The sequence below is a fragment of the Xyrauchen texanus genome, chromosome 50 (genome assembly GCF_025860055.1).
Source record: "Xyrauchen texanus isolate HMW12.3.18 chromosome 50, RBS_HiC_50CHRs, whole genome shotgun sequence".
Taxonomy (NCBI): domain Eukaryota; kingdom Metazoa; phylum Chordata; class Actinopteri; order Cypriniformes; family Catostomidae; genus Xyrauchen; species Xyrauchen texanus.
The window spans coordinates 1462200-1487449 of NC_068325.1; the positions used below are offsets into that span (position 1 = coordinate 1462200).

A 25250-nucleotide genomic window follows, 5' to 3' on the forward strand; every position below is an offset into this window, starting at 1 on the left:
AAATATAGATTGCACTTTCCTTTTACTCGAATTGAACAAGTTCTTACTTAAAATAACTCCAAAATAAAATTAAAGTAATCTATATTTAGCAATCCAACAACAAAATAAATGAAACAAAATGTAAAATTCAAGTCACTTTCAGGAGGAAAATCAAAACATTGTGCAACCTCGAGTTTAGCAGTCCAACATAAAATCTTTCCAAAATAAAATGAATGTTGGACTGTAAAATGGAGATTACCAGTTAAAACAGGGCTATTTCTGTTGCAGAATAATGCCTTGCAGTGCACACTTTGTTTCTTGTACATTTGTTTATGTTTAAGAGAAGATCATTTATAAAGATGCACCGATCGACCGGCCAGGGACCAGAATTAGCCGATTTTCCACATGCTCAGCCTGGACCGGTAACCAGCCGGTCAGCCTCACGTCTTACCGATTCCAAGCCGGTCCGTTTTGTTGCCAGTGGCGCAGGCGATAACATCACAGCCGCATGTAAACATGTCATTGCCGTGGAAGATCTTCACTGTGAGTGAAGAATACATAAAGATCGAAATGTGTAATAATTACAATAACTTTTGGATCAACAAACCTAATTAGACATTTAAAACACCATCACCCAGTTGAAAATGCCCATTTTAAAAAAGAAGCTAAAAAAGTGAAAGCGGCTAAAGCTAGCCAGAGCTCAGAGCCAGCCACAAGTCAGCAGCCTCTCCTATCATCCCTTGGAATGAGCAGCGAATATACCAAAGCAATTACGAGGAAAATGATGGAATTCATGGCCCTGGAAGACCAGCTGTTCTCCATAGATACATTTCCTCGATACAGAGTAGGAGGTACTTTCCGACGTTGCGTTGCCCGAGATGTTTAATCTTGTGTCATGTAACACACGCAGCCTGTTATCTGTCAACATTTGGGTACACAAATCCGGGAGAGGGGAAGGGGGGTGCTGGATGGCAGAGGCAGGCCAAATACTACACAAATTGTGCCGTTGTAATTTAACGTAATTTTTCCCACCGTGTGCGATATTAAAATCAGTGCGACACACATTGCAAAAGGCGTGGGCATTGTCGATATGCAGACCTGCCAACCTTCAAAAACTTTTTTGAGTAGCAACTTACTGATTTATTGTCGAAGTTCTGGTTCATGAACATGGCGGCACGCACGCGGAAAAAATTTGCCATTACCACTGTCTTTGATGTCATTTTGGCTGGTTGGGCATCAGTATAGTGTATCGTTTTGTTCAAATGCTTACCAATCACTTCACCTGGTCATAGGACATAGTCATTTCCCCACTCACCACCATATTTAGTTATTCAACATATAAATCCACTATGAAGGAAGCAAGAACATTTTTAATGAAAAGACATGCATTTACATCACTCACTCACATTCACTTCAACTTGGACATTTGACAAAAGGAAGTGAAAATTCAAAAAGGTTTATGACCCTTATCATAGACCTTCAACATCATATAAATAACTCAAAATCACAAAAGAAAATATGTCCTTTTGAAAATTGACAACTGGCAAACTATTGAAAGAAAGATAAAATTACTGAAGCCATGCCATGTCCTTTCTAAATAAACATTTTACTGTTGAGATTTATCACTTGTGGCAGTGACAGCTGCTCTAGACTGTTTTGCCTCATAGGTAGCGGACTTGGCCTTCCTGAGAAGTCTGTCGCTGAAGCCCACCATGTGGCAGACAGTCCCCTTAGCAGCCATGCTCACCTTTTTCATAACCAAAGCACTGATCATATCAGTGCTCAGGCTGGCTCTGTACTGGGTCTTGTTCTTGGTAACAAGACTGAAAACCCTCTCACAGTCAGCATTGCTATGGAATATTACAAGTATTCCAAGCATGACTGCTGAGAGGTTGGCGAAGACCTCCTGGCCTCCCCTCTTCAAAAGGCTGATGTCTCTCCATGCCTCATCAATACGTTTCCTGAGGATGCTGGAATCAAAGCTGGTGGTTTGATACATCCTGAACTCATCCTCTACCTGATCCACTGTTACACTATCCGGCAAAATAGAAGGAAAGCGACTGATGAAGAAGTCAACAGAACAGAATTTCACAGATAGCCTCTTCTCTATGTTGGCCACAACAGCATGCATAAGCAGCTCATCTCCAAATGGAAATTTGGAAAGAATGTGGTCAGCTGCAGATGAAAAGAACTTCCTCACATCCCTATAGAAAGGCTTCAGCTCTAGGTTACCCTGGCTTTGGATAAAAACTTGGGTCTCATGCCCAATTGAGAGTTCCTCATCAGGCAGCTGCTTTTCACTTGTGATGGTTGGCCTGATACCTCTACCAATTTCATTCAACATAGTGATCACATGCTCAGGCTTACAGAATGAAAGCAATATCTTTTGCAGTTGCAGCTCCAAAGTTGGAAGCAGGATATGAATGCATGGCTCCTCTTTTTGAAGTATTTGGTTGCTGATGTCAAAAACTGGTATGACCCTCTTCAGAAAGAGTGAATACACTTTTGACATAGGGTTGGTGAGGAACTGAAGTACCTTCTCAGGTTTTGTCAGATCCTTTTTCTCTTCTTTCTCGGTTCTTTCTGCCTTTGTTTTTTCTTTTTCTTTTGCAGCTCTTTTTCCAATTTCGTTTTGCTTGAAGAGGAAATTTGTTAGGTCAAACTCTGCAGCAAGATGTGCAGGAGCTTTAGGCTTCTGAGTAGGACCAGGTGGAGGTGCAGACAGCTTTGGTAGGATAGAGGAGAGCTTGGGCTGCACTTTAGCTGGCATGCTGCTGGAGGGTGTGGCTTTAGGCTTCTGTGTAGGACCAGGTGGAAGCTTTGCCAGATTGGAGGAACCTGATAACTTTGTCCTCTTTTTCTTCCCTGCATCTACCTCATTACCAAAGAAAACAGTAAGAGCATCCCACTGTTGCAGTAAACGGTTCACACACTGCCCCACAGCCAGCTTGAGGATCTTCCTCACCTCTGTGTCACACATGATTTGAATATCACGTAGGTTCGACTTTCTCTTGCTGCTTTTGTCTAGATGGTAATAGATGGTAATGAGGAAGTCTTCGATGTTCACACTAAGCTGCCTGGATGCCCTCTCTGCAGCTAGGTATATCAGGTGGCAGGGACAACCAACTAGGTAGATATGCGGATGTTGTGCCTTGAAAAAAGCCGCTACACCTTTCCCCAAACCTTGCATAACTGCAGCATTGTCAGCTGCAAGACTGACACAATTTGACCATGGTATGCCTCTCTTTGTCAGTTCACCATCAAGCAATTCAAATATTGCTCTCCCAGTAGATTCTCTTGATTCACAAATCTTAAGCAACATCACAACTACCCTACCTAGATTGGCATTAAAAATCTTCACTACAATGGGGTACATTTTTATGTCCTCCATATCTATGCTCCCATCTGTAGCAAGGCTGTATGGAGAGTGCTTCATTGCTTCTGTAATGCACTCATCATCATGCCAGGCCAGTGTTTTTATTATGGCAGCAGTCTTAGTTCTGCCACAGCCATACTGTTTGTTAATTCTAGGCACCGAGTCTGTAGCAGCCACATTTTTTAAATGTTTTTTGCCCTCCACATGCCGTCGACAGTCTGCAAAAAACATACGTACACACACTCTAAAGCCTCTCTTCGTAATTATAGGGTAGACTGTAAAAGTGATTAGGCAAAACTATGATTTCACCGGATTCTAAAAATATCACTTGCTCTGGACTACTACGCTATACTTTTTTTCAGTACACCTGCTTAAAAATATTTTTTTCATGATCAATATTTAATTGTATGTGTGCTTATATTAACTGATATCCATAAATGAATTGCATTCAATTGTTTAATTAGCCATATATATGATAGCTACATTATTACCTGTAGCTCCTTGGTGGCCAATGTCAAAATCATAATTACACAAAGTGCAAAAGGCATGATTGGGCAGTTTAGAGGGGCGGAGGCATGGCCACTGCTCTTGATATTTTTTCAGGAATTTCTGAGGGGCAAAGACCCGCTTCTTTTTAGGTTTGCTGCCTTCTCTCTCCCTGTCAGTGTCCTCATCTGAAGCCATTTTGATTAACTGCAAGGTGCGAGCGCATACACACACACACACACACACACACACACACACACACACACACACACACACACACACACACACACACACACACACACACACACACACTATATCCTCTTAACATCATGTAGGCCCGCGACCCTGTACACAGGATAAGCGGTTGACGATGGATGGATGGATGGATCATGTAGGCCGTCTGTCTGCCATAATCTGTTCCTATATACAAGTAATACTATGAGATTTTTAGTGATGTGTAGCCCAGGTCACTTATGATCTCTATAATGACCTTACCCTCCTACAGTAGCCTACAGTCTTATAATACTTCTATAGTCTGTCCCAAAATACTGTAATACTTCTATAGTATGTCCCAAAATAATAGGCCTATAGCCTATTTCTATAAGATTACTATAACATATAATATACTACATATATAGAACAATATATTGGCATATATTTTTTGAGAATGCAAGAGACACACAAACACATGTCTTTGCAAGTATACGCATACCCATGTATGCCTATCTTCATAATTCTAGTTTTGACTTCTAAGGTTTTTTAAATTCGACCCAAATCAGAAAATTTCTCTTGCACTGCAATTTACAGTGAGAGTCCAGTTTCAATAGTACTGCTCAAAACCATTTTTATTCATGATTAATATTGCATTGTAATGTGTGCTGGTCAACTAGTCTAAAATTAAGAAACCCCTAAAAAAAACAGGAACATTGTGTGTACATTTAAGATAAATTGTAATTTATTATTCCAATTTCCAAATATGATACTAAATCTCAAAGAAAATGCTTTTATTTGTGACGAGCTGTCTTTGAATTTGAACATTACACATTTTAAACAGGACACGCATTACTTAATAAACGTTAGCCAATACAAACATATTTATAGAAAATAGTTGACAATGAATAGACAGGAGTCCAATAATAGCAAAACGAATCACTTATTCTAAAAAGAATATCAAGTTGAATCCGATATAGGAAGGTCTGTTAACAGTAAAACGTACGTCATTTAACGAATTCTAAAAACACGGGTGGATAATACAAATTTAAACTTAGCCCGTCAATTTTCATTTTACAGTTATCTTCTCTCTCGCAGCGTCAGTGTTTGTGAGAGAGCTCGCGCTGCAATGATATAACGGTACTTTTAAATCCGCAAGTAACGAACGCGCTAATTTTCATACAAAATAAATATGTAACATAATTAGGTACTTTAGCTATTATTAACACAATAATGTAACACATGCAAGCTACGTATTTAAATCATGAGAATGAGTAAATGTACGCCTGTTTCTCCAGACTCACGCTTATCAGTCATCCACAAATCACAGAACTTTCATAATCAATAAACCATAATGATTCATTTTATTAAGATTTATTCTTCAGCTTTACTTAAGTATTTTATAATTTGCATGGCTAAATTATGTTTTCCTCTTTTCTGAGTGACCATGAATACCGGAGTATTTTGAGTGAGATATATAATCCATGCGATCACTCCCGTGTGATAATCGAATCCAGATCAACTCAATACAATATTTCAACTTTCCACATCCACCCCAGCCGGTTTACCTTTAGGAGTCAAAAGTACCGTGACTGTAGCCTACTGTCCTCGCTCAAATCAGTCAGACGGCAGGCCGCGGGTGTGGAAGCGGGATTGAGCGGGATTCTTTATTGCCTTACGTATCTGTCAATCATCCCCGCTTGCTAGTTTGAGAAATGAACCCAGCGCTATGATTGGTCAAACTCTTATTCATTTGCTGTTGCTTGATTTGAGGACTGCGCGTGAAAAGAGGCGGGTCACCAGGTTATGCGTAGTTTTAGAGTGACAAATCGTATCAGCGTAATTTGAGTTCAAAATGCGTAACCGCTACGCAAAATGCGTACAGGTTGGCAGGTCTGGATATGGCTTCGGGATATGAAATTCAATTCTTCCATCCAGCTGTTGTTAAATGTACATGTATATTTTGGTTTTTTTCACCGGAGCACCAGCTGAGTCTTCTCCTCCCATCTACCAGTGATGCTTGATTTAACATCCCGCGTCTACTGCCTGCGCAGATATCAACAGCGCAAATAGGTTGTAGGTTGCCAGATTGAGGTCACAAATGATTTGTAATTTGTATGATGTGTCGATTGTGTGAGTAGGATGCGTTTCATTCAAGATCTGGCAACTGGACCACCTTGGAATAATATATTGATGTGATTAGTCATATAACGTGGTTTGGGCCATACAAATTACGGGAGTTTTTTTGGGAGAAATAACAAAACGGGAGACTCCCGGAAAAAACGGGAGTGTTGACAGGTACAAGCCGTTCCCGAAGCAGTGCTCAGTTTTACAACTGATATTTGGACATCTAACGTAAGTTGAGCGTATTGGACACTTCAGTTTTTCAGATCTTTGGAATTGTTTTGTTAGACGAGTAATAAAGAGAAAAAGGTCCATTTATAAAAATAGTGGAAAATGACATCTGTTATATAAAGCAACTCATTTGCAGTTAATTGTTATTTCTACCTCTTTCCAGTCACAGAGCATTTTATTTTGAGTTGTTTAAGTGAGAGAAGATCCTGTAACTTAGTGCAGTTTGGGGGAAATTGTAATGTTTAATAAATGATTTTATTATGAAAATAAAATGTTGCATTGAAGAAAGGTAGATTTTGTTTGTATATGTGGTCAATAATAGTTCTTAGAAAGCAAATCGGAAAAAATCGGTATCGGTAGGTCACACTTGCAAAAAAATTGGAAATTGCAATCGGTGCATCTCTAATAATTTATTAAAATATTGAAATATTAATGAGACAAGTTTTTTTATATTTATTTTGGGTTAATTAATTGTTATATTAATCAAGAAATAATAATAAAAAATCTTCAGAAAAATCCGCAAATTAGTCGTTAGATTAATCGACTAATCGAAAAAATAATCGTTAGGTGCAGCCCTAATGACAGACCAATTATATAACAGAATCCCAGTCAAAGAAATTCATCTGAGAGAAAAGAAAATATATACTGAATATATTCTATGAAATAACATACAGGCCTATGAATATCCAGATTTAGTCACCCATCTTTTTAATTGAATGGATGTAATAACAGCAATCACAGGATTTTGAGGTTCCCCACCTCAACATCTCAGGAATCTCAATATTTTAACTGTAAATGTTCACACTCCATACAAAGACTTCCAGATGAATAAATGGTTATTATTGTTGTTTACACTGATGCCAGTAGGCTACTCTTATTAATAATTATTTTATTAAAATATATATTCTGCTACAGCAAGCAAATCTGCACGATTTATTTTATCGGCATAACAGCAAATTAAATAATATGTAGTAAGCACTCTTTGCTAACGCAACAAAATAAAAACAAAATCAAAACGGAACCGTTTGGACCTGCATACGCTGCTAAAAGCAGTCCCGCACCTATAGGCTTATGTCATGCAGTTAAATTAAAGTTTTGGAAATTAAAATAAAATCCAGTGAAGAGAGAATTCTTCACAAGCTCAGTCATCTCTATGCTGGATCATTTTGAGTTTGATTGGATGCTTAGACTATTGTTTTTAATGATAATGATGCAAGGAAAGCAATGTTACAAATCTGGATACACTCGTTTCAATGCAACTATAATAAAATAAATATGTATTAAAGTAAGAATTTTATCATTTTATATTTGTTTTAAAATGTTAAATTCTAAGTTATTAACATTTTAAAATGAATTTGGCCATGGCCACTGATCTAGAGCCAGCTTTACCTTCCTGCTAGTAATTCAAGTTTGTATATGAGCTGGGGGAACTTAGACTGTACTGCCTATGGCTTTACTGCTGCCAGCTGCTCCTTCAAACAGATAAGGGAAATAAAATGTGCACCCCTACAATAATCTACAACGTATTAAAATTAAAACAATTAAAAGTAAACATTGTCATATTTTATCAACACTATATCATCATCATCAACAGATGATCTTTACTGATCGCTTGTTATAAATTTCCGATATGGCTTAATGATTGTGAACTGCTCCGCAACAGCCGAAATCACTCACAAGTGTGTTTGGAGAAAATACAACAGTGCTGCGTTTTCACTCTGAAGGATGCAGCGCATGCATTTATTTAATTAAATTGCATTCTTTTGAAGTTTGATAATCACATTAGGTTACATCATGATACCTGTTTTTCCACATCAAAATTTAAGACCTCTATAAATGATTATTAAGACTTTTGTTGCATCATTTAAGATATTTAAGACTTTTTATGAGCTTACATTTTGGAAAATTGAATGAGACATTTTATGGATTTGTGGGAACCCTGTTATGGTGCAGATTTGGTCCTCCATATATCAGGAGTGATAGTAGAAAATATAAAATCACACCTTTCAAACTACTTAAATCATAAGTGACATGGCATGTCCACTCTATTCATTTAGGACAGGAGAGAAATCCAGTCTGATCAGTTTGACAAAGGCACTCTGTCTGACTTTCATTAAGAGGAATGAGTCTGCCACTCAAGTAAAGCACCTTTAATTAAAAATGTATTTGGGAAGCGGCAGCCACAACATCAGTGTGAAGCCAATGAGATGAGAACACACGGCTACCTCTTTATCCTGATCTGCCTGTCTGAAATCTTTAAAGTAGTGGTCGACCAATAAATCGTCAATATTCTGACATTTTTAACAATCAGCATCGGTCAATACATTTTCCTGTTTAGTCACTAGTTTCTCAAGCGGAGTCGTGGACGAGAATTGCCTGCTTGCATGTGAAGGAGCCGTCTGAGAGATGTTAATGACAAATCACACTTCATTTTGTTGTTCCCACAATAATGTGTAACACAATAATGTGCAACACAATCTCATTTAAACAGTCCCTCATATCAGAGCCACGACAGACGCGTATGAGCTCATGCTTAAATTACTTGGGTGTTTCATTCTCTCTCTCTCTTCTACAGATTCCAGCAACTGTTAATGGTCTTTTGTCTAATGATAAAATATCAATAATACTTCTATAAACCATCTTCATATGCACATTTCTTGTTTAAATTTGAATTTACAAACCCCATGCGCTTCATTCTCCCTCTCTTTTCTCGCAACAGTTTCCTGCGTCTGTAAACTGTGTTGTCTAATGATACAAATTTTATATCAATAAAACTTTCATATCACACATCACAAAAATGCGGATATCTTGTTTAAACAGATTGAATTAAAAACCTCACGAAACTTGCGCAAATCCCTTCTCTGCCTGTTGAGTGCTCGTGTATATATATATATATATATATATATATATATATATATATATATATATATAGGGCTATCATGTTAACGTGTTAATAACGCGCAATTAATTATACAAAAAATAACGCGTTAAAATGATTAATGCATTTAATCGCAGTACCACCTGTATACTCCAGAGGGCAGTAAGTGAAATTTCAGCTGTGTGAGCAACACACAGTTTATACAGTGAAGAAAACAATTTCTTGCGTTCAAAACACTTTATGGAGTGCAAATGCGATCTTTAAAGGATCTTAATATGTGTTTAAAGATTGAGTATTAAACTATATTTAACTCGACACAGTGACATAAACATTTTATTTTTATGACGCAACACACCCGAGACGCGACACAAGCATGTCTGACGCAGGTCGTACGGTCTTTACCTCATACATATATAATTACCAATGAGGTTAAGGAGGTGTCCTTTAAACTGTTACACCGTTTTTATCCAGTCAATCTTTATTTAAGGAACATGCTCCCTGAAATAGATCCACTTTGCTCCTTCTGTAATGCTGTAGATGAAAAGTTAGTTTTTTTGTACGTATCTCTATTTTAACTAGTTTTTCTTTGCTTTATAAAGACGTTTTATTTGGTTTTCACAGATTTGATAACTTCAGTTAATATTTTCTGATTAATCTGTTTATTTTTCTTGCCACGTTTTTAATATATAAGTGTAAATTTATGTCTATAAAGCCCCTATTTGCACTTTTTTGTAAAGACTTGAAATATTATTTAATTCTCTTTGTACATCCAACCACTCCAAAGCATTGAAAAGCATTGCACTATGTAATGAATATAATGTCTTGGCATTATTGTAAAATACATCTGTAGTATTGTGTACTATGTACCCCTGGCTTGTTTCTAAAAAAAAAATGTCTGATGCAGGTGTAAATTGATGGTCCCTAAACAAACCCTCATAATAAATCTCCTGATTGACAAATTCACTTGTGAAATTGATTGCTGTGTGTCAATGACTGACTTATGATCAATAATATAGTAATAAACAATACATTGTATTCTAAAGCTGCTTTTTATATTTTCTTATTAATGATGTACTCTTCTGCCCCAAGAATGTAATGCATTTTAATTATCTGAATATTAGTTTATTTTTTTATATATATATCTATATATATATATAGATATATATATAAAATTATATATATATAATTTTTTAATATTTAAAGATACCAAGTATAATTATTTAATCATTATATATTGAATTATTGTTATATGAGGGGCTTTCTCAGCAAATATTTGTATATGCGATTAATTAATCGGGACACCATGTAATTAATTCAATTAAAAATTGTAATCGATTGACAGCCCTAATATATATATATATATATATATATATATATATATATATATATATATATATATATATATATATATATATCATCTTAAGCGCATTTGAATAGCCCAGATCAAATCTGTTTCCCTCTGACTCACAAATGTTGCGTGACAGTCAGTCCGTTACACTCCAATCAGGCGATTCGGGCTGAGTAAACTGAAAGTGGTCAGTAGTTTGCTGCACAATTATTAGTTTGTCTTTTTGAAGGAAAATGTGATGCTTACAAACCGTTCGTGGTTGCTGGACTACTGTTTGCACTGTTGTTATTTCCTTCTTCCTAATGTATTACAATTTCTTTATGTGCAAACAATTAATAAAATGGGAAGACTAAATAGAAACCAGGAGAAACTGCTATCTGCCATTTAAAACACTCAAAAAATCTTTTTTTACAAAGTTAAAGTTGTGTGTGAAAGTTTGAGTAAACATAATGCTAAATAAAAGTTAATTAATTTTTCAGCCAATTTATGTATATGTAATTTATTATTATATTCAGTTGTGTGATATATTGGCATAATATTGGAATGTTGACTTTGAATCAGTAGGTTTTTTTTTTTTTTGTCAAAAATGAAATGGTCATTTTGACCCCTCTCTCAAAATAATTGATATTGATTCATGGGATTTCATATTTTGGCTTTCATTATTATTAATGTACATTTTTCACCATTTAAATTTTCAGAAGATATTTTGAACTTACATATAGCCTAGATTAATATTTGTAGCAATTGTTCACCAAATATTTAAAAAAATGCCCGTTTTCATGCTGGGATACTCTCAAAGGTTTTTAGTGACAACACAACAAATCATTGATCCATTTGACTGAAACAGAGTACAAAAGAAGTGACTAGGTCAACAATAATTAAACTTTCCAAATTTTTCGGATACTCAAGCAATGTGTGCAAAACAAAATTGCCAAATAAAAAGTGAATCAAAATCAATGGGATATTTTACAATGTTGGTTAATTTTTTTATTGCCAACAAAATAACATTAAACATATTGTGAATATCTGAATTTATTACACAGCACTCTGGAATACAGGTCTGCACATGCCTTAAAATGAAACCCGAGCCCGACACGTACCCAAGACCGAAACAATACAGTCAGATTTTAAGCCAAACCCAAAATCACTCACTATCTAATTTCTTCTCCTACCAAGTACGGTTGCAATAGGCTGTATTTTATTCGTGGGTCCTGTCGGGCCCAGGTCGTGTTGCAGACCTCTACTCAGGAATACTCAAAAATTGAGTCATCTTTCCTGCTTCTCAGATCACTGTGCGATCCCTACAAGTAAGCTAATAAAATAATTTAAACTCAAATCAATGTTTCGTGTCGATTTATTTATTTGGCAAGTAGTCTTGTAATAGGCTGGATAATGAGGAATCAGACAGTCATTTTCACAAAATAAACACCAAAAGAAATCCGACAAAAACAGGATGTGGATTTCAGCTTATCTGCAATTTATTTCTTCTCACATAATTATAAAATAATATAATAAGCAAGATAATGTAAAGTCAGCCAGTTGTTATCACAAAATAAACCACAGCAGGGTAATCAGAAGTCAAAGTCAAATGTACTAATGTGCTTATTTGCATAGCTCCAGTAGTGTAATGCTCCCTATAGCTCATTAACATTTGACTGACCTTTCATAAACAAAAAACCCACAAAATATGCAACCACTCTAAATACAACAATGGATTATAACAATACAAAACCACAGACGAGACATCCTGATATGGCTACACTGATCTGTAACATGATGACTGAAACTGAAATGGATAAACCTGAAAACAAAGCACAGAGCTCAGTTGATGATCTCTGCAATCACATAACAGTGTCAGGACTCAATGACTAATTAACATGGGAACAAAATGACCTTTATATTTTTCTTGGACTTTATAGATCCTAGCATGCAAAGACATTTGACAGATACAGGTTACAAAACTCACAAGCAGGCTCCAACTTAAGGCTTGGGTATCTTTCTTTTTTCTGCGTTCCGGGTAGGGATGTGCATAACTAGACGACTAAAAGGTACTGATGCTGCTGGTCGACACTGGAATTACTAGTCAGTCAATATTTTTCCCCATTAACTGTTTAACATTTTTACACATTTATATTTGGCTTTTTATTTAACAAAAATGGTGAATTGGTGAATTGCATTTAGAACAAGCTATTATTGCTAAATTATTCCTGCACTATTCATTAAGTTGCTTTCAATAAACATGCCTGTATTCACTAATGTTGATTCAATGAATGAGTGTCATGTTCTATATTTCATGTACAATGATCATAGTGCAAGGCAAACACATTGCAGACAAATGCCCCTTTTGAGCGGAATTTAGTCTCAAATTTGGCTGTTGGAATAGATTAAGTATTTTAAATTGGTCGCAAAACGTACAATGTTATTCTAGACTTGTCAACTCCAAAAATTTCATTTAAATGTCAGTGAAATTAGTCATTCCAAACATCCCTAGTTCCGGGTCTTCTTGCACACAGTTGAGCTTGATCCCTTAAAAATAAACTCTTTTGTCCACGAGCGAATACGAATGCATTCAAAGCATGTGCACTACGACTTTTAGCAGTCAATGGTAGGAGCATGCACAGACAGTGCGCACAAACTATCTGCGTGTCGAAAAAATCTGGGCCGCACGAGGTCAGTTCATGCACACTGTGCTAATGACTAAATTTGCGTCACGCATACTGTGTGCGTTCTGATCAGCAATGCGGACAACTGAAGTATACTTTAAAAGTGGTGGTATACCCAAAAAGAACATTGTCACCATACTTCATCCACAAGTCTACGGTTTGTTGTCAAAACTTGACGATTTGAGTTAACCACCTTTTTCCTGAACACGGAAGTGTTTCACGATTCATAATGGAAATTTTTAATTTCCAGTCTCCAATGTTTTCACTTGCAATGGCGCATATTCTTAGCGAATATGATGTTTAGTGTATTAAATATGTAAAAATTGTCAAAAAAAAATAATGTGACTCCATAGGGCCAATACTTTAGAGAGATTTTGACAGTGCCACACCATCAAAGTTTAAGGAGTGGGTGGATGATATGAAGCGAGTGCCTGAGGTTAGTTACGTTGATATCATTAACTACTTTGAGTTATGACAGCCAACAACTGCTGAGCCTAAAGTCATTTTTACTCCAACTAACACATACAATTGTTATTGTGCTCCATCTGTAATGCTAGTTTTGATGGTTTTCACATTGTTACTTATGGAGACCGGAACTAGAATTATCATGGTGGCACCATGTGGTTAGTCAGGAAAACTGTAAATAAAATAAGATTAAAGGAATATTCCGGGTCTAATACGAGTTAAGCTCAATCTACACCATTTGTGGCATAATGTTGATTACTTCAAAATAACTTTTCTACTCGTCCCTTCTTTTGGGTAAAACAAAAATCAAGGATACAGTGAGGCACTTACAAGTGGAGGTGAATGGGGCCAATTTTTGGAGGGGTTGATGGCAGAAATGTGAAGCTTATAATTTTATAAAAGCACAAAATTGTAATTCTTCTTTTAACACTGGAGTATTATTTGTATTTAATTTGAATATCATTTTTGTTTTGTGGTTTCAGACATTACGGTGTTACATCAACTTGGCAACAATGTAGTAAAATTGTACTGATTCACTAAGAGACTTTATCCAACTAAAATCATGTGAGCATACATACGGTTTACATCTTGTAGCTATACTTTTGAAATGGTGAGTACTTCAACATTTAAGGATTGGACCCACTCCAGTCCTCTACATTGGGAGTAAATCATTCATATATGCAAGTAAATTTCATGCTATGCGACTAAAATGTGTCTGTTATTAGCCACTGGAGACTCAATATTAACATTCGCAAGTGATTGAGTTGTGTAGTGTCAAAATACTGAGACCCTTTTACTGAATAAAAAGAAGCTGGCTTCAGCCTCATCTTTTCCTGCATGTTGTGTCGTATGAGCATGCAGGAAATGTGTTTTTGTCTCAATCAGTCGAACTGATTCAGTTTGATTTTCTATCTAAATGTGCGCTAAAAGAACATCTTTGCTTTCCTTTGTTTTTGTTTATTCAGAGTCTCATGCAGGAGCACTGTTTTTTAGATGTGTCTATTTAAAAATAACTTTTAAAAGCATCTTGAGACACCAGGATTCTGTTGATCTGTATTTGTTGCGCTGTGACTAGCCTTTTTTAAGCGCAAGATTGTGATTTATCGTCAGTGCTTGGCACGAATCCAAAATTCGAATACACAGTTTTAGCATTCAAATATGAATTTTTTTCTTAAATTCGATGAACATTTGAAATTCTAATTTTAATTTGGCAGCCCTAATGCAAAGCGCTCCAGTTTGACTTTCATTTAATGACCTCATAATGGCAAATGTCAGTTGTCTCTGCGGGTTCATTCACAAAGTGTTAATGACACGCACTTACTACCAACTCTATTTCTGTGAGATGAGAATCTCACCCTTCATGAGAAATAAGGGCTCGTGAGTGAATCGGGGAACCTTAAAATATTTAAGTGAATTAAGAATTTATTTGTTAAAAATGTGTATGAAATTTCAAATAGTGACAACAGCTTGCATCATTATTAAAAATGCCATTTCAAGACATCGTAAAAAACTGATAGAATGTGAAATGTGTAAATTTTTTAAAAACTAAAATGTGATTAAATTTCTAATGCAAAATATAAAAATAAAATATACTATATACTATATTAAGTCATATATATGAAGAGGTCCCCATTTCTCGGTTTACTTAATATCTTTTTCAGGTGCATTATGGCTACATGTCGTCAAAAGTCTGGTGAGTAAAAACTAAAATGTACTACCCAATGGCAATTCTTCCTCCAGCATGACCATAGACGGTTGCATTCACTTAAATTGTAAGTGCCTCATTAGCCGCTTTTCCACTATCAGGCCAGTGCAAGCCAGGGCTATCAACAGGTCAGCTGGGACCAATAGCCTCGGACCTCGAGCCGCAAGACCAAAATCAATCTACATTCCCACCATCGGGCCAATAGCCACACAGCGTTGCCCAAAATCCCACCCTTAATATGCCACCCTGGTGCCAAAGTCACACACACCACCCATTTCACAAGCAAGACGGAACTCAAGCTGAGGTATCCGACTCTGGAAACTAGCTAGCCCTAAAATTAACACAAATTTGTATTGTGACTGCAATCTTTACCATTGTGTGCTGGTTACACAACTTGGTAAGTTCGGCGACAATATACTTAATCACGTCTTCATTTAGGCAGATGCCACAGACCTGACGCTGCACATTTTCTTTAGCACAAATATTTAGAAGAACCCTGATTTAGTCTAATGACCAGTACTGACGATTTTCCATTCTCCGTTGATCTTTTGAGGTAAGCTGGTATCTAGATAAGAAAAACTGGGAAACTAGTATCTTGGTGGTGAAACCTCTGATCTGACTCAACGAAACAGCCTTTGACATTGACCCCGCCTCAACTGGCGCAACTGGCCCTGGCACACACTAGAACGCCCTAATTTGGCCTGATAGTGCAAACACGGCTAATGTAGGAGGGATGAGTCGAAATTAATGTTTTTGGTAATCAACACTGTGCTACAAATGCTGTCAACTGAGTTGAACTTTTATTGAACCTGGAATCTGAATGCTTAGATTGGGCAAGTGCAATTACATGGACTGTCCTGTGTAGTTTGCTCTTTCTAAACTGTCATATTAGGGAAGATCTGTGAACTAACGGCAAAACTTCCCAATAGGTAGGCATTTCAGATTTACAGGAACAATCTTCTCAACACCACCAACTATTTCCATCTCACCTAACCATTCACAGTCAAGAGCTACAACTGCCTGGCCCAAAAAAAAGTTGCATACTCTAATATTTCATTGGACCACCTTTAGCTTTGATTATTTTAATTGTTGTGGCATTATTTCAACAACCTTATGCAACTTCACAACATTTATTTCCGTCCAGAGCTGCGAAGAAAAATGTAAATCATATAAAAAATGATTTCTTTTAAATAATTACAGAGAAATCAGTAAATAAGAAACAATCACAAGACAGCATTACACAACTAATTCACCATTCAATCCTGTGGCAAATTCTGTATTTCCAAATCCAGAGCTCCAAAATGTCTTGAACAATGAATTTCCATGATTTTTTACAGTCATTCAGAATTATGAAATTAAATATTTTACAGGTGAGCTAAACTTGAAAGAATTACATGCCTGCAAATCACAACTTCCCAAAAAACTCCCAGATATTTTCAGATTGTCCATGAAATGGGAACCCTCAAAATTGTATTACCGACAGGTTGTTAACATTAACACACAGGCTGCATACAACTTAGGTGTGGATGTGACATCATTCTTATGACATTTTTGTTCAATGGAAAATGACTGCAACACATGCTCTTGCAACATAACTGCAATTTCAGAGCTTTACCAACAAAGCTCGATTTAAAAAAATTTGTTGCAGACTAATGTAATGCCATTTTATATTTCAAATAACAGGCAAGGCTTATTCATTGGTTATACAAGCCACAATACAGCCTATCAATGATTTTGTTATTGCCTTTAACCTTTATTGCATTACGAGACCACAAGAGAGAGGCAGAATCTGTGACGTTTATTGTATTCCTCTTAAGTAAAATTGTCAGAGGTTTCGAGAATCAAAACAAACACACAACCGCACAATTCGTTATCACGAGGAGCAGCACAGGAACTTCGCAATGCCGCACGAAATTCCCTCCAAAACTATTTTAAAACAAAACCTATTAAAATTATTTATCTATCACTTGCTATTTCACCTCAGTAAGGTGAAATCTGACCACCTGTTGTTTAATAAACAGTTTACATATGAAAATGCATATGTAAATCATTTTGCTGAGGCAAAACGTTGACCTGTGTCTTTACTTAAAATCATTTAACCCTTGTGTGTCAATAAAAAAAAAAGTTACTCAGAGGTCCTTTGAGGAAAAAACTGCAATAATAATATTACATGTTAATATTATTTTCCACTTTCAATTAGTTATTTTTTTAACCAACATCAGTCCTGATCATAACTACCAAATATTCATTTATTTTCAGGATTTTAACCATTTAAATGCAAGTTTGTTTATGTAATGCCACAGTAATTTTTTATGAAGAAAAACAAAACAAAAAATGAATTATTTTCCAAATACAAAATGCTAAGGGGATTTTTAGTTTTTTGGATTATTACAGTCTGGGATATGTCAATGATTAGCAACAACATTGATTTTGATGCATTATTATTTTTTGTGCAGTGTCAAATTTAAAAAGAAAAACACAAAATAAAACTCACACTCAGGACCTTAGAGGACAAAAAAGTCAGTGTCAAAAAAATGCCATGTTAATATTATTTTCCACTTTCACTGACTTTTTTTTAACCATAACTACCAAATATTCATTCATTTTCAGGATTTTAACTCTTTAAATGCCAGTTTGTTTACATAATGCCAGTTATTTATACATACAAAACACACTCTGACATCTATACCAACACACCCACACAATTTTAGCTGTATCATTTATTTAATTGGCCTGCAGTACTCTATCATACAGCAAACAGAAATAGGACAAAAGCATGTATTTGCTCCATTGGCAGTATAAGGAAAATGGCACCATATGTTGGAAAATATTAAGAATTTACATTTTGAAGTCAGGACTCAGGAATGAAAGCATAATATAACAGAAAAATACACACCTTTGGCAAAATGTATTGCCGTTGACATTACCACAGCAAAAAAGTATCGAACAAATAAATAATTAAATAAAAATGAAAAAGACAAAAATGTCCCTAAGAACGAACAAGGGTTAATTCGATCATTTTAATCGTTTAATAAGCCATTTAGACCTTTGACGTTAGCTTGGAGCTAACATAGTGACAAAAGACTCACAAAAAACTTGTGAAAATATCTTAAAAACGAAGCATAAAATAATTAATATATGAAAACGCGAAGTAATAAAACAGAATGTAAAAGCTCATACAGAGTGAGAGTGTCTTACCAGCTGTTGACGGATCCAGCGAATCATCCTCTCAGTCTCGAGCTAGCGCAGTCTGCTAGCCCGCCTCACTGACACAAATCCTCACAACATAAATAAACGTGCTTCCCCTGAAGACTCCTGCTCTAAGCATTACACAGAACCCCTGCGTACACCATTAACACACAGATCCCGAGCCATTCTGCAGCTCAAAGCCGTTGCGCTGATGTGGAAACGCGAATACAAACACACCAAACTGCACTTGACGGAGAAGACTTCTGACTGACAACAACCCGGAAATGACGTCATCCAGAACTGAAACCTGAAGCTGTCAACGGTCGAGAGTTGTGACACACGTGCCAGAGCTTTCTGATGCATTTAAACCAAGTGAATATCCTGGGTTTAGTACACTTATCTTGTAATCCAAATTTGATTGATTGTCAAACAGATATTTTAGACACAGCACTCTTCACTTTAAAGGAAAAGTTCCCCTACAAAAGAAATGATTGTCATTTACTCACCTTCATGTTGTTTCGAACCTATATGCTGTTATTCTTTTCTTCTTCAGTGGAACACTAAAGGGGAATTTGGGAAGAATCTATCTACGGTCTTTTCCATACAACAACATAGTGATCACCAGTGTTGGGTGTAATCTGAATACAAAGAAATTTGTTATAAAGGCTGATTAATACTTTTGCATCAAACTTACTGCGCATAGGCTCCACGTAATGGCCAATGCAGTGGCCTGCATTTTTAATTCTGCATTGGTTTGTCTGCATCGTTCTGCAAGTATACATCCAAGTGCTAGCATATAGAACAAAAATATATATTTCTGAAATAATTATACATTTCTTTAAAAAAACTAAACCAAACCAATGGAATTTGTGGATTCAGAAGATTTATTAAATTATTGATGCATTAAAAACACATTCATTAAAGTATGTGAACATGTTGAGATTTAGGTACATATTATTTTACATGTTGCCTGCTCTGCAGAGGGGTTAATTTTTTGGAGCTTGACAGTCATATCCAATATGACCTGACATTGTATGGAAAATAAATTAGTGTCATTGACAAATCAGGTTATCCAAGATGATAAATATGATAAACCTTTTAGAAATCCAGTTTAAAACTTTGGGTTACTCACATAACCCTGGTACTCTGATAACAGGAGTGAGGTATCTCACTATATGAATCTACTCGGGAATCTATCCTGGAAGCACTAATGACACCACATTTTGTAAATTGACAGACCAATCACAGCAGTGACAGGTGAGCCCCACCTCCCTCATATAAGTCACTGCTACAGGTTCCTTCTTCATTCTCAGAATATGTGAATGTGTAACTGCAAGGAGGGAGGTGTGGTGAGATACCTCTCTCCAATTATCAGAGAACCAGGGTTACATGAGTAACCTAAAGTTCTTTTTCTAACATTCTTTTGGTCTCTCACTATAGGATATAGCCAAATCAGACAAAAGTGTGATGTAACGCCCAACTCGCAGCTGCTCAAATGTGTTGGATGGAAATGCCCCTAAACAGCGCCCACTAGATAGACATGCCTCTGGTTGAATGAGCTCTCATGCCCTCTGAAGGTCACAACCCCAGGCTATTATAACTTAATATAATAGCCTCCAATACCCAATGAGACATGTCATGATAGGGGTCTGTTCTTACAAGAATCAGCCCACAAAATGAAAAGCTTAATGCCTTAATTCTTTCCACACACTAACATACAGTAGAGGATGAACTGGAAACAGATAGTGAAGCTGTCTCGTGCTCCGACAAGTAAAAAGGCGGTGGGTGAAAGACCAGCAAGTCCACCGGCTTACAACTGAGACATGGCGTGGTGGGTTACATTTCTGTAACAATGTTTTGTTTTCATCGTTGATGGGTTTTCAAGCTGGGGGAATGCCAAACTGGATCGCGCAACCTTAAAGCCCAGGGCCGTCAAGAGCCCCTGGGCACTAGCCCCATTGGCTCGGTCAGTAATTCATCCCTGCGTAGGGGGAGGGGCCAGGGCTGGCCACACAAGAGTTCAATTATCTCTGCCAGCCAAAGTTTCCCTGGCCAGTTCAGGGTGATCAGTGTGACTGAGTGACTGCATTCTCTTACTCTTCTTAGAGTTTGAACTCATTAGACTCACTGGTGGAAACGCATAAAGTAGCATGTTTGGCCATGGATGTGCTAAAGCATCTAGACCCATAGGAGCATCGACTTTCGCTAGAGAGAACAGAAGCCAATAAATGTTTTTGTGCAATGCGAAGAGATCTACGGCAGCTTGCCCATATCTCTCTCACAGCCAACTCACCACCGGAGGTTAAAGTTTCCACTCTCCGTACAGAAGACAGAACAGGAGATCCACCCCCGTATCCATCGCTCCCGGAAGGTGCATCACCCATAATGACAGAAAGTGCACACAGCTCCACACAATAAACTTTTGTGCCAAGCTGTGAAGCCACTGTGAACGCGTATCCACTTGTCTCTTTTAGGTATGCCAACATTGTCATGTTGTCAGATCTGACAAAGACATGGTAGACTGAAAAAACTGAACAAAGTGCTTCAATGCTAGAAACATTGTCAGTAACTCCAGAAAGTTTATATGCTCATTTTATAACGATGCAGGCCAAACCCCATTTACCACTCTGCGCCCCAGCCTGTGAGTGAGGCATCTGTCGTCACCACTTTCCTCAGAGAGACTGCCCAAAGGAGTTACCCCTTGAAGGAAAGCGGGGATTCTCCAGTGACGGAGAGCATGCATCCCCCTTTGAAATCACCCGGAGACACAAGCTGTGCTGAAACACGTTCACAGTAGTCCCAACGGATTGAATGACACCATTAAGGCCATCCATCCTAAAAGGTGTAGACACAGCCTGAATGGGACATTCCTCCCTTTCTGAAAAAGGGACAAACGAATCGATCCAGTGTGCTTTTCTGACTGAAACAATTGATACAGATCAGAATTAAATCTAAGACCCAGATATATTATTTCCCGTGGGTGAAACAGACAGTTCTTTGTTTTGTTAATTTTGAAGCCCAAGCCTCCGAATGAGACACCAGTGCTCCCGTATCTATCTCTGCTTCCTGCCGCGACAATGAGGAGTAGATTGTCCAGATAAGCTGACACTCTGAAACCCGTTAATCTGAGTGACATTAGCACTGCCTCCACACACTTGCTGAAGATTCTCAGTGCTATTTTGTAGACTAACCCTGATAGGAAAACCTCAGGAATTTTCTGTGTGATGGGTAAATGCCTATGTGGAAATATGCGTGTCTGTTGAGCACCCGCAAATCCAGAATGGGGCAGAGACCTCCCCCTTTCCTGGGAATAACGAATTACCTGAAGTAAAAGCCCTGACTGCTGAACTCGGTACGACCAATATTTCTCATTTGCTCAGTAAAGAGGTTATTTCTTCCTCCAAAATCTGAGCTGACTCCCCCTCCACTATTGACATTAATACACTGTTGAAAAGTGGAGGTTTTACATTGAATTGCAGTTGATAACATCTCGCTCACTGATGGCACTGTGGCACTACAGCCATGGCCAAAAGTATTGGCAGTGACATAAATTCATAAACTACGTTTTCTGCTTCAGTTGTTGTGGTGTTGATACACGTTGTTTCTAGATTATTGTGCAGAGTGATCAGATGCATTTTAAATAATTGCAAAAAGCTTCATTGGCCAAAATAATTTACTTTATCACAAAAACCCAAATTTCACAGTTTTTTGGCCCTGGCACAAAATGACCAGCCAACATCATTTCACTAATCATATCAGCAGCACCTGGAAAATGTGAACGAGTACTAGTCAGGTGAAATCACCCTATCATTCTGATTGGATTATAAGAGCAGACTGATTGCTATAAAAGGAGGGAAGAATTGCTTCCAATCATTGTTTTCTTGTTCGCAATGGTTACCTCTAAAGAAAGACGTGCAGCCATCATCGCTTTGCATCAAAATGGCCTCACATGCAAGGAAATTGCACCTGAAAGAACCATTTACCGGATCATCAAGAACCTCAAGGAGAGAGGATCAACTGCAGTGAAGAAAGCTTCAGGACGTCCCAGTGTGTCCAGCAAGCGCCAGGACTGTCTGCTCCTGTGGAGTCAGCTATGGAATCGTGTCACCACCAGTGCAGAGATTGCTCAATATTGGCAGCAGGTTGGAGTGCATCTGCACACACAGTGAAGCGAAGACTTTTGGACAATGGCCTGGTGTCAAGAAGGGCAGCAAAGGAGCCACTTCTCTCCAAGAAAAACATCAAGGACAGATTGAAATTCTGCAGGAAGTACAAAGATTGGACAGCAGAAGACTGGTGCAAAGATATTTTCTCTGACAAATCCCCCTTCCAACTCTTTGGGACATCTGGAAAATCGATAGTCCGGAGAAGAAAAGGTGAACGCTACCATGAGTCCTGTGTCGTGCCAGCAGTGAAGCATCCAGAGACCATTCATTTGTGATAATGAAGTGGCTTGGAGATCATTACATTTACATTTTGGATCCGTGGCCAGGCAACTCCCCGGATCTTAATCCCATAGAGAACCTGTTGTTAATCCTCAAAAGGTGAGTGGACAAGCAGAAGCCCACACATTTTGATAAACTCTGCGCACTAATAAGGCAAGAATGGGTCGCCATCAATCTGGATTTGGCCCAGAAGCTGATATCCACCACGCCAGAGTGAATTGCAGAGGTTATGAAGAACAAGGGTCAACACTGTAAATATTGACTCTTTGCATATATTGAATGCATATAGTTTTTGCCAATAAAAGCCCTTAAAACCTATAAAATACTTAGCGTTCTTTTCCAGTATACCATAGAAACATGTGAAAAAATCATCTACAAATACTGAAGCAGCAAACTTTGCAAAACACAAATTTATGTCACTGCCAATACTTTTGTCCACTGCTGTATCTAGCAGTTTTCATTTTTGTGCTCATTTTCACATTGACAAACTGCCTGGATGCAAACTGTGCAAACTGTCCTCCTCTCTCTTTTCTGACCCTGTAGGGAGAGGGCAGATATAAACAGGAATGCACTGGGGGAATTGGTGCCAACACTACCGTTTAACTCCTTATGCATGACCAGTGCAACACAAAACTTGTTGTGTTTGTCTCTCTCAGACTGAGGGTAGGAGCTCGAGCAGTAAACTTCCGGGGATGGCAAGTTTCAAAAGCCTCACGATCCTTCCTCTTTAAGTCACACTGCTGCCACAAAGGCTTTCGGTTCCACTGGGGCACCCAGGAAGTATGTCATCTTTCTCACAGACAGGGTAGACAGACCAAGCCATTTTACTGTCTCCAGACGGTTACACCACTGAGACATTTATAAAAAATATATCAAAATTACTTTGAACTTATAAACTGAAAGCATGATCATCACAGAAGTGGTGTATTCAAGTAATTATTTTGTGTGAATTGCCTTTTTAAAGTATTTTTGAATAACTTCACTTAAATAGATCAGGGCAACTAATTAGCATCACGTTATTGACTCTTATTTATTTAAAGATTTATAGTTGTCATAAAGTGATCAAGCAACTATTGTTAAACAGCTGTAGAGTATTAAAATGCTCTTATTTGTTACCTTCTCATCTCCTTATCACTGATAAGGACCCATCATCCAGTCACATGGTTTCTCTTACCACTGCTACGCTGATGACACGCAACTCTACTTGTCTTTCCAGCCCAACGACACCACAGTGACCGTTCGAATCGCTGCCTGTCTGGCAGACATCTCAGCCTGGATGAAGGAACACCACCTTCAACTCAACCCTGCCAAGACAGAACTCCTTGTCTTTCCAGCCAACCCTGCTGTTGAACACAACATCACCGTGCAGCTGGGTCCAACTACAGTTTCGCCTTCCAAAACGGTCAGAAATCTAGGGGTAACCATTGATGATGAGCTAAATTTCACAGACCACATTTCAAAAACTGCAAGATCTTGTAGATTTACACTCTACAATATCAGGAAGATAAGACCCTTCCTCTCTGTACATGCCACACAACTGCTCGTTCAGTCCCTTGTCATAACTAGACTGGACTACTGTAACGCTCTCATTGCAGGCCTTCCTGCATGTGCTATTAGACCTCTCCAAATGATCCAGAATGCAGCAGCACGTCTGGTCTTTAATGAACCTAAGAGAGCACACGTTACACCACTCTTTGTCTCTCTCCACTGGCTGCCGGTTCATGCCCGTTTTAAATTCAAGGCCCTGATGCTGGCATATAAAACAGTCACTGGGTCTGCTCCAGCATACCTTAAAACATTTATGCAGAGCTACGTCCCACCAGAAGCCTGCGGTCGGCTAAGGAACGTCGCCTTGTCGTACCAAAACAAAGAGACACCAAAACACTTTCCCGGACTTTCAGTTTCATCATACCACGGTGGTGGAATGACCTTCCCAACTCAATCCGGGAAGCTAACTCACTCTCTATCTTCAAAAAACGGCTAAAAACACATCTTTTCCAAAAGCACTTAACCGGTCAATAAAAAAAATAAAATAAATAAAATTATATATATATTTACATTTCTTGTTGCACTTAAATCTGTTTTGTATACTATTATGATGATAGTGATACTTTGTAATATGGCACTTTTTGTACCACTGTCTCCCTAAGA

The 25250-nt window shown here is 37.7% G+C and overlaps 1 protein-coding gene across 2 annotated transcripts in view; it reads right to left on the minus strand.

Moving 5' to 3' along the window:
• LOC127641130 (phospholipid-transporting ATPase IF-like) overlaps positions 1-18920 on the minus strand; it is a 104797-nt gene extending 85877 nt beyond the window's left edge. For both annotated transcript variants that reach the window (XM_052123913.1, XM_052123912.1), the window contains exon 1: positions 18664-18920. In XM_052123913.1, the coding sequence (XP_051979873.1) occupies positions 18664-18690 (27 nt within the window). In that variant the 5' untranslated portion in view covers positions 18691-18920. The remainder of the gene's footprint in view (positions 1-18663) is intronic.
• Positions 18921-25250: the final 6330 nt, after the last annotated feature.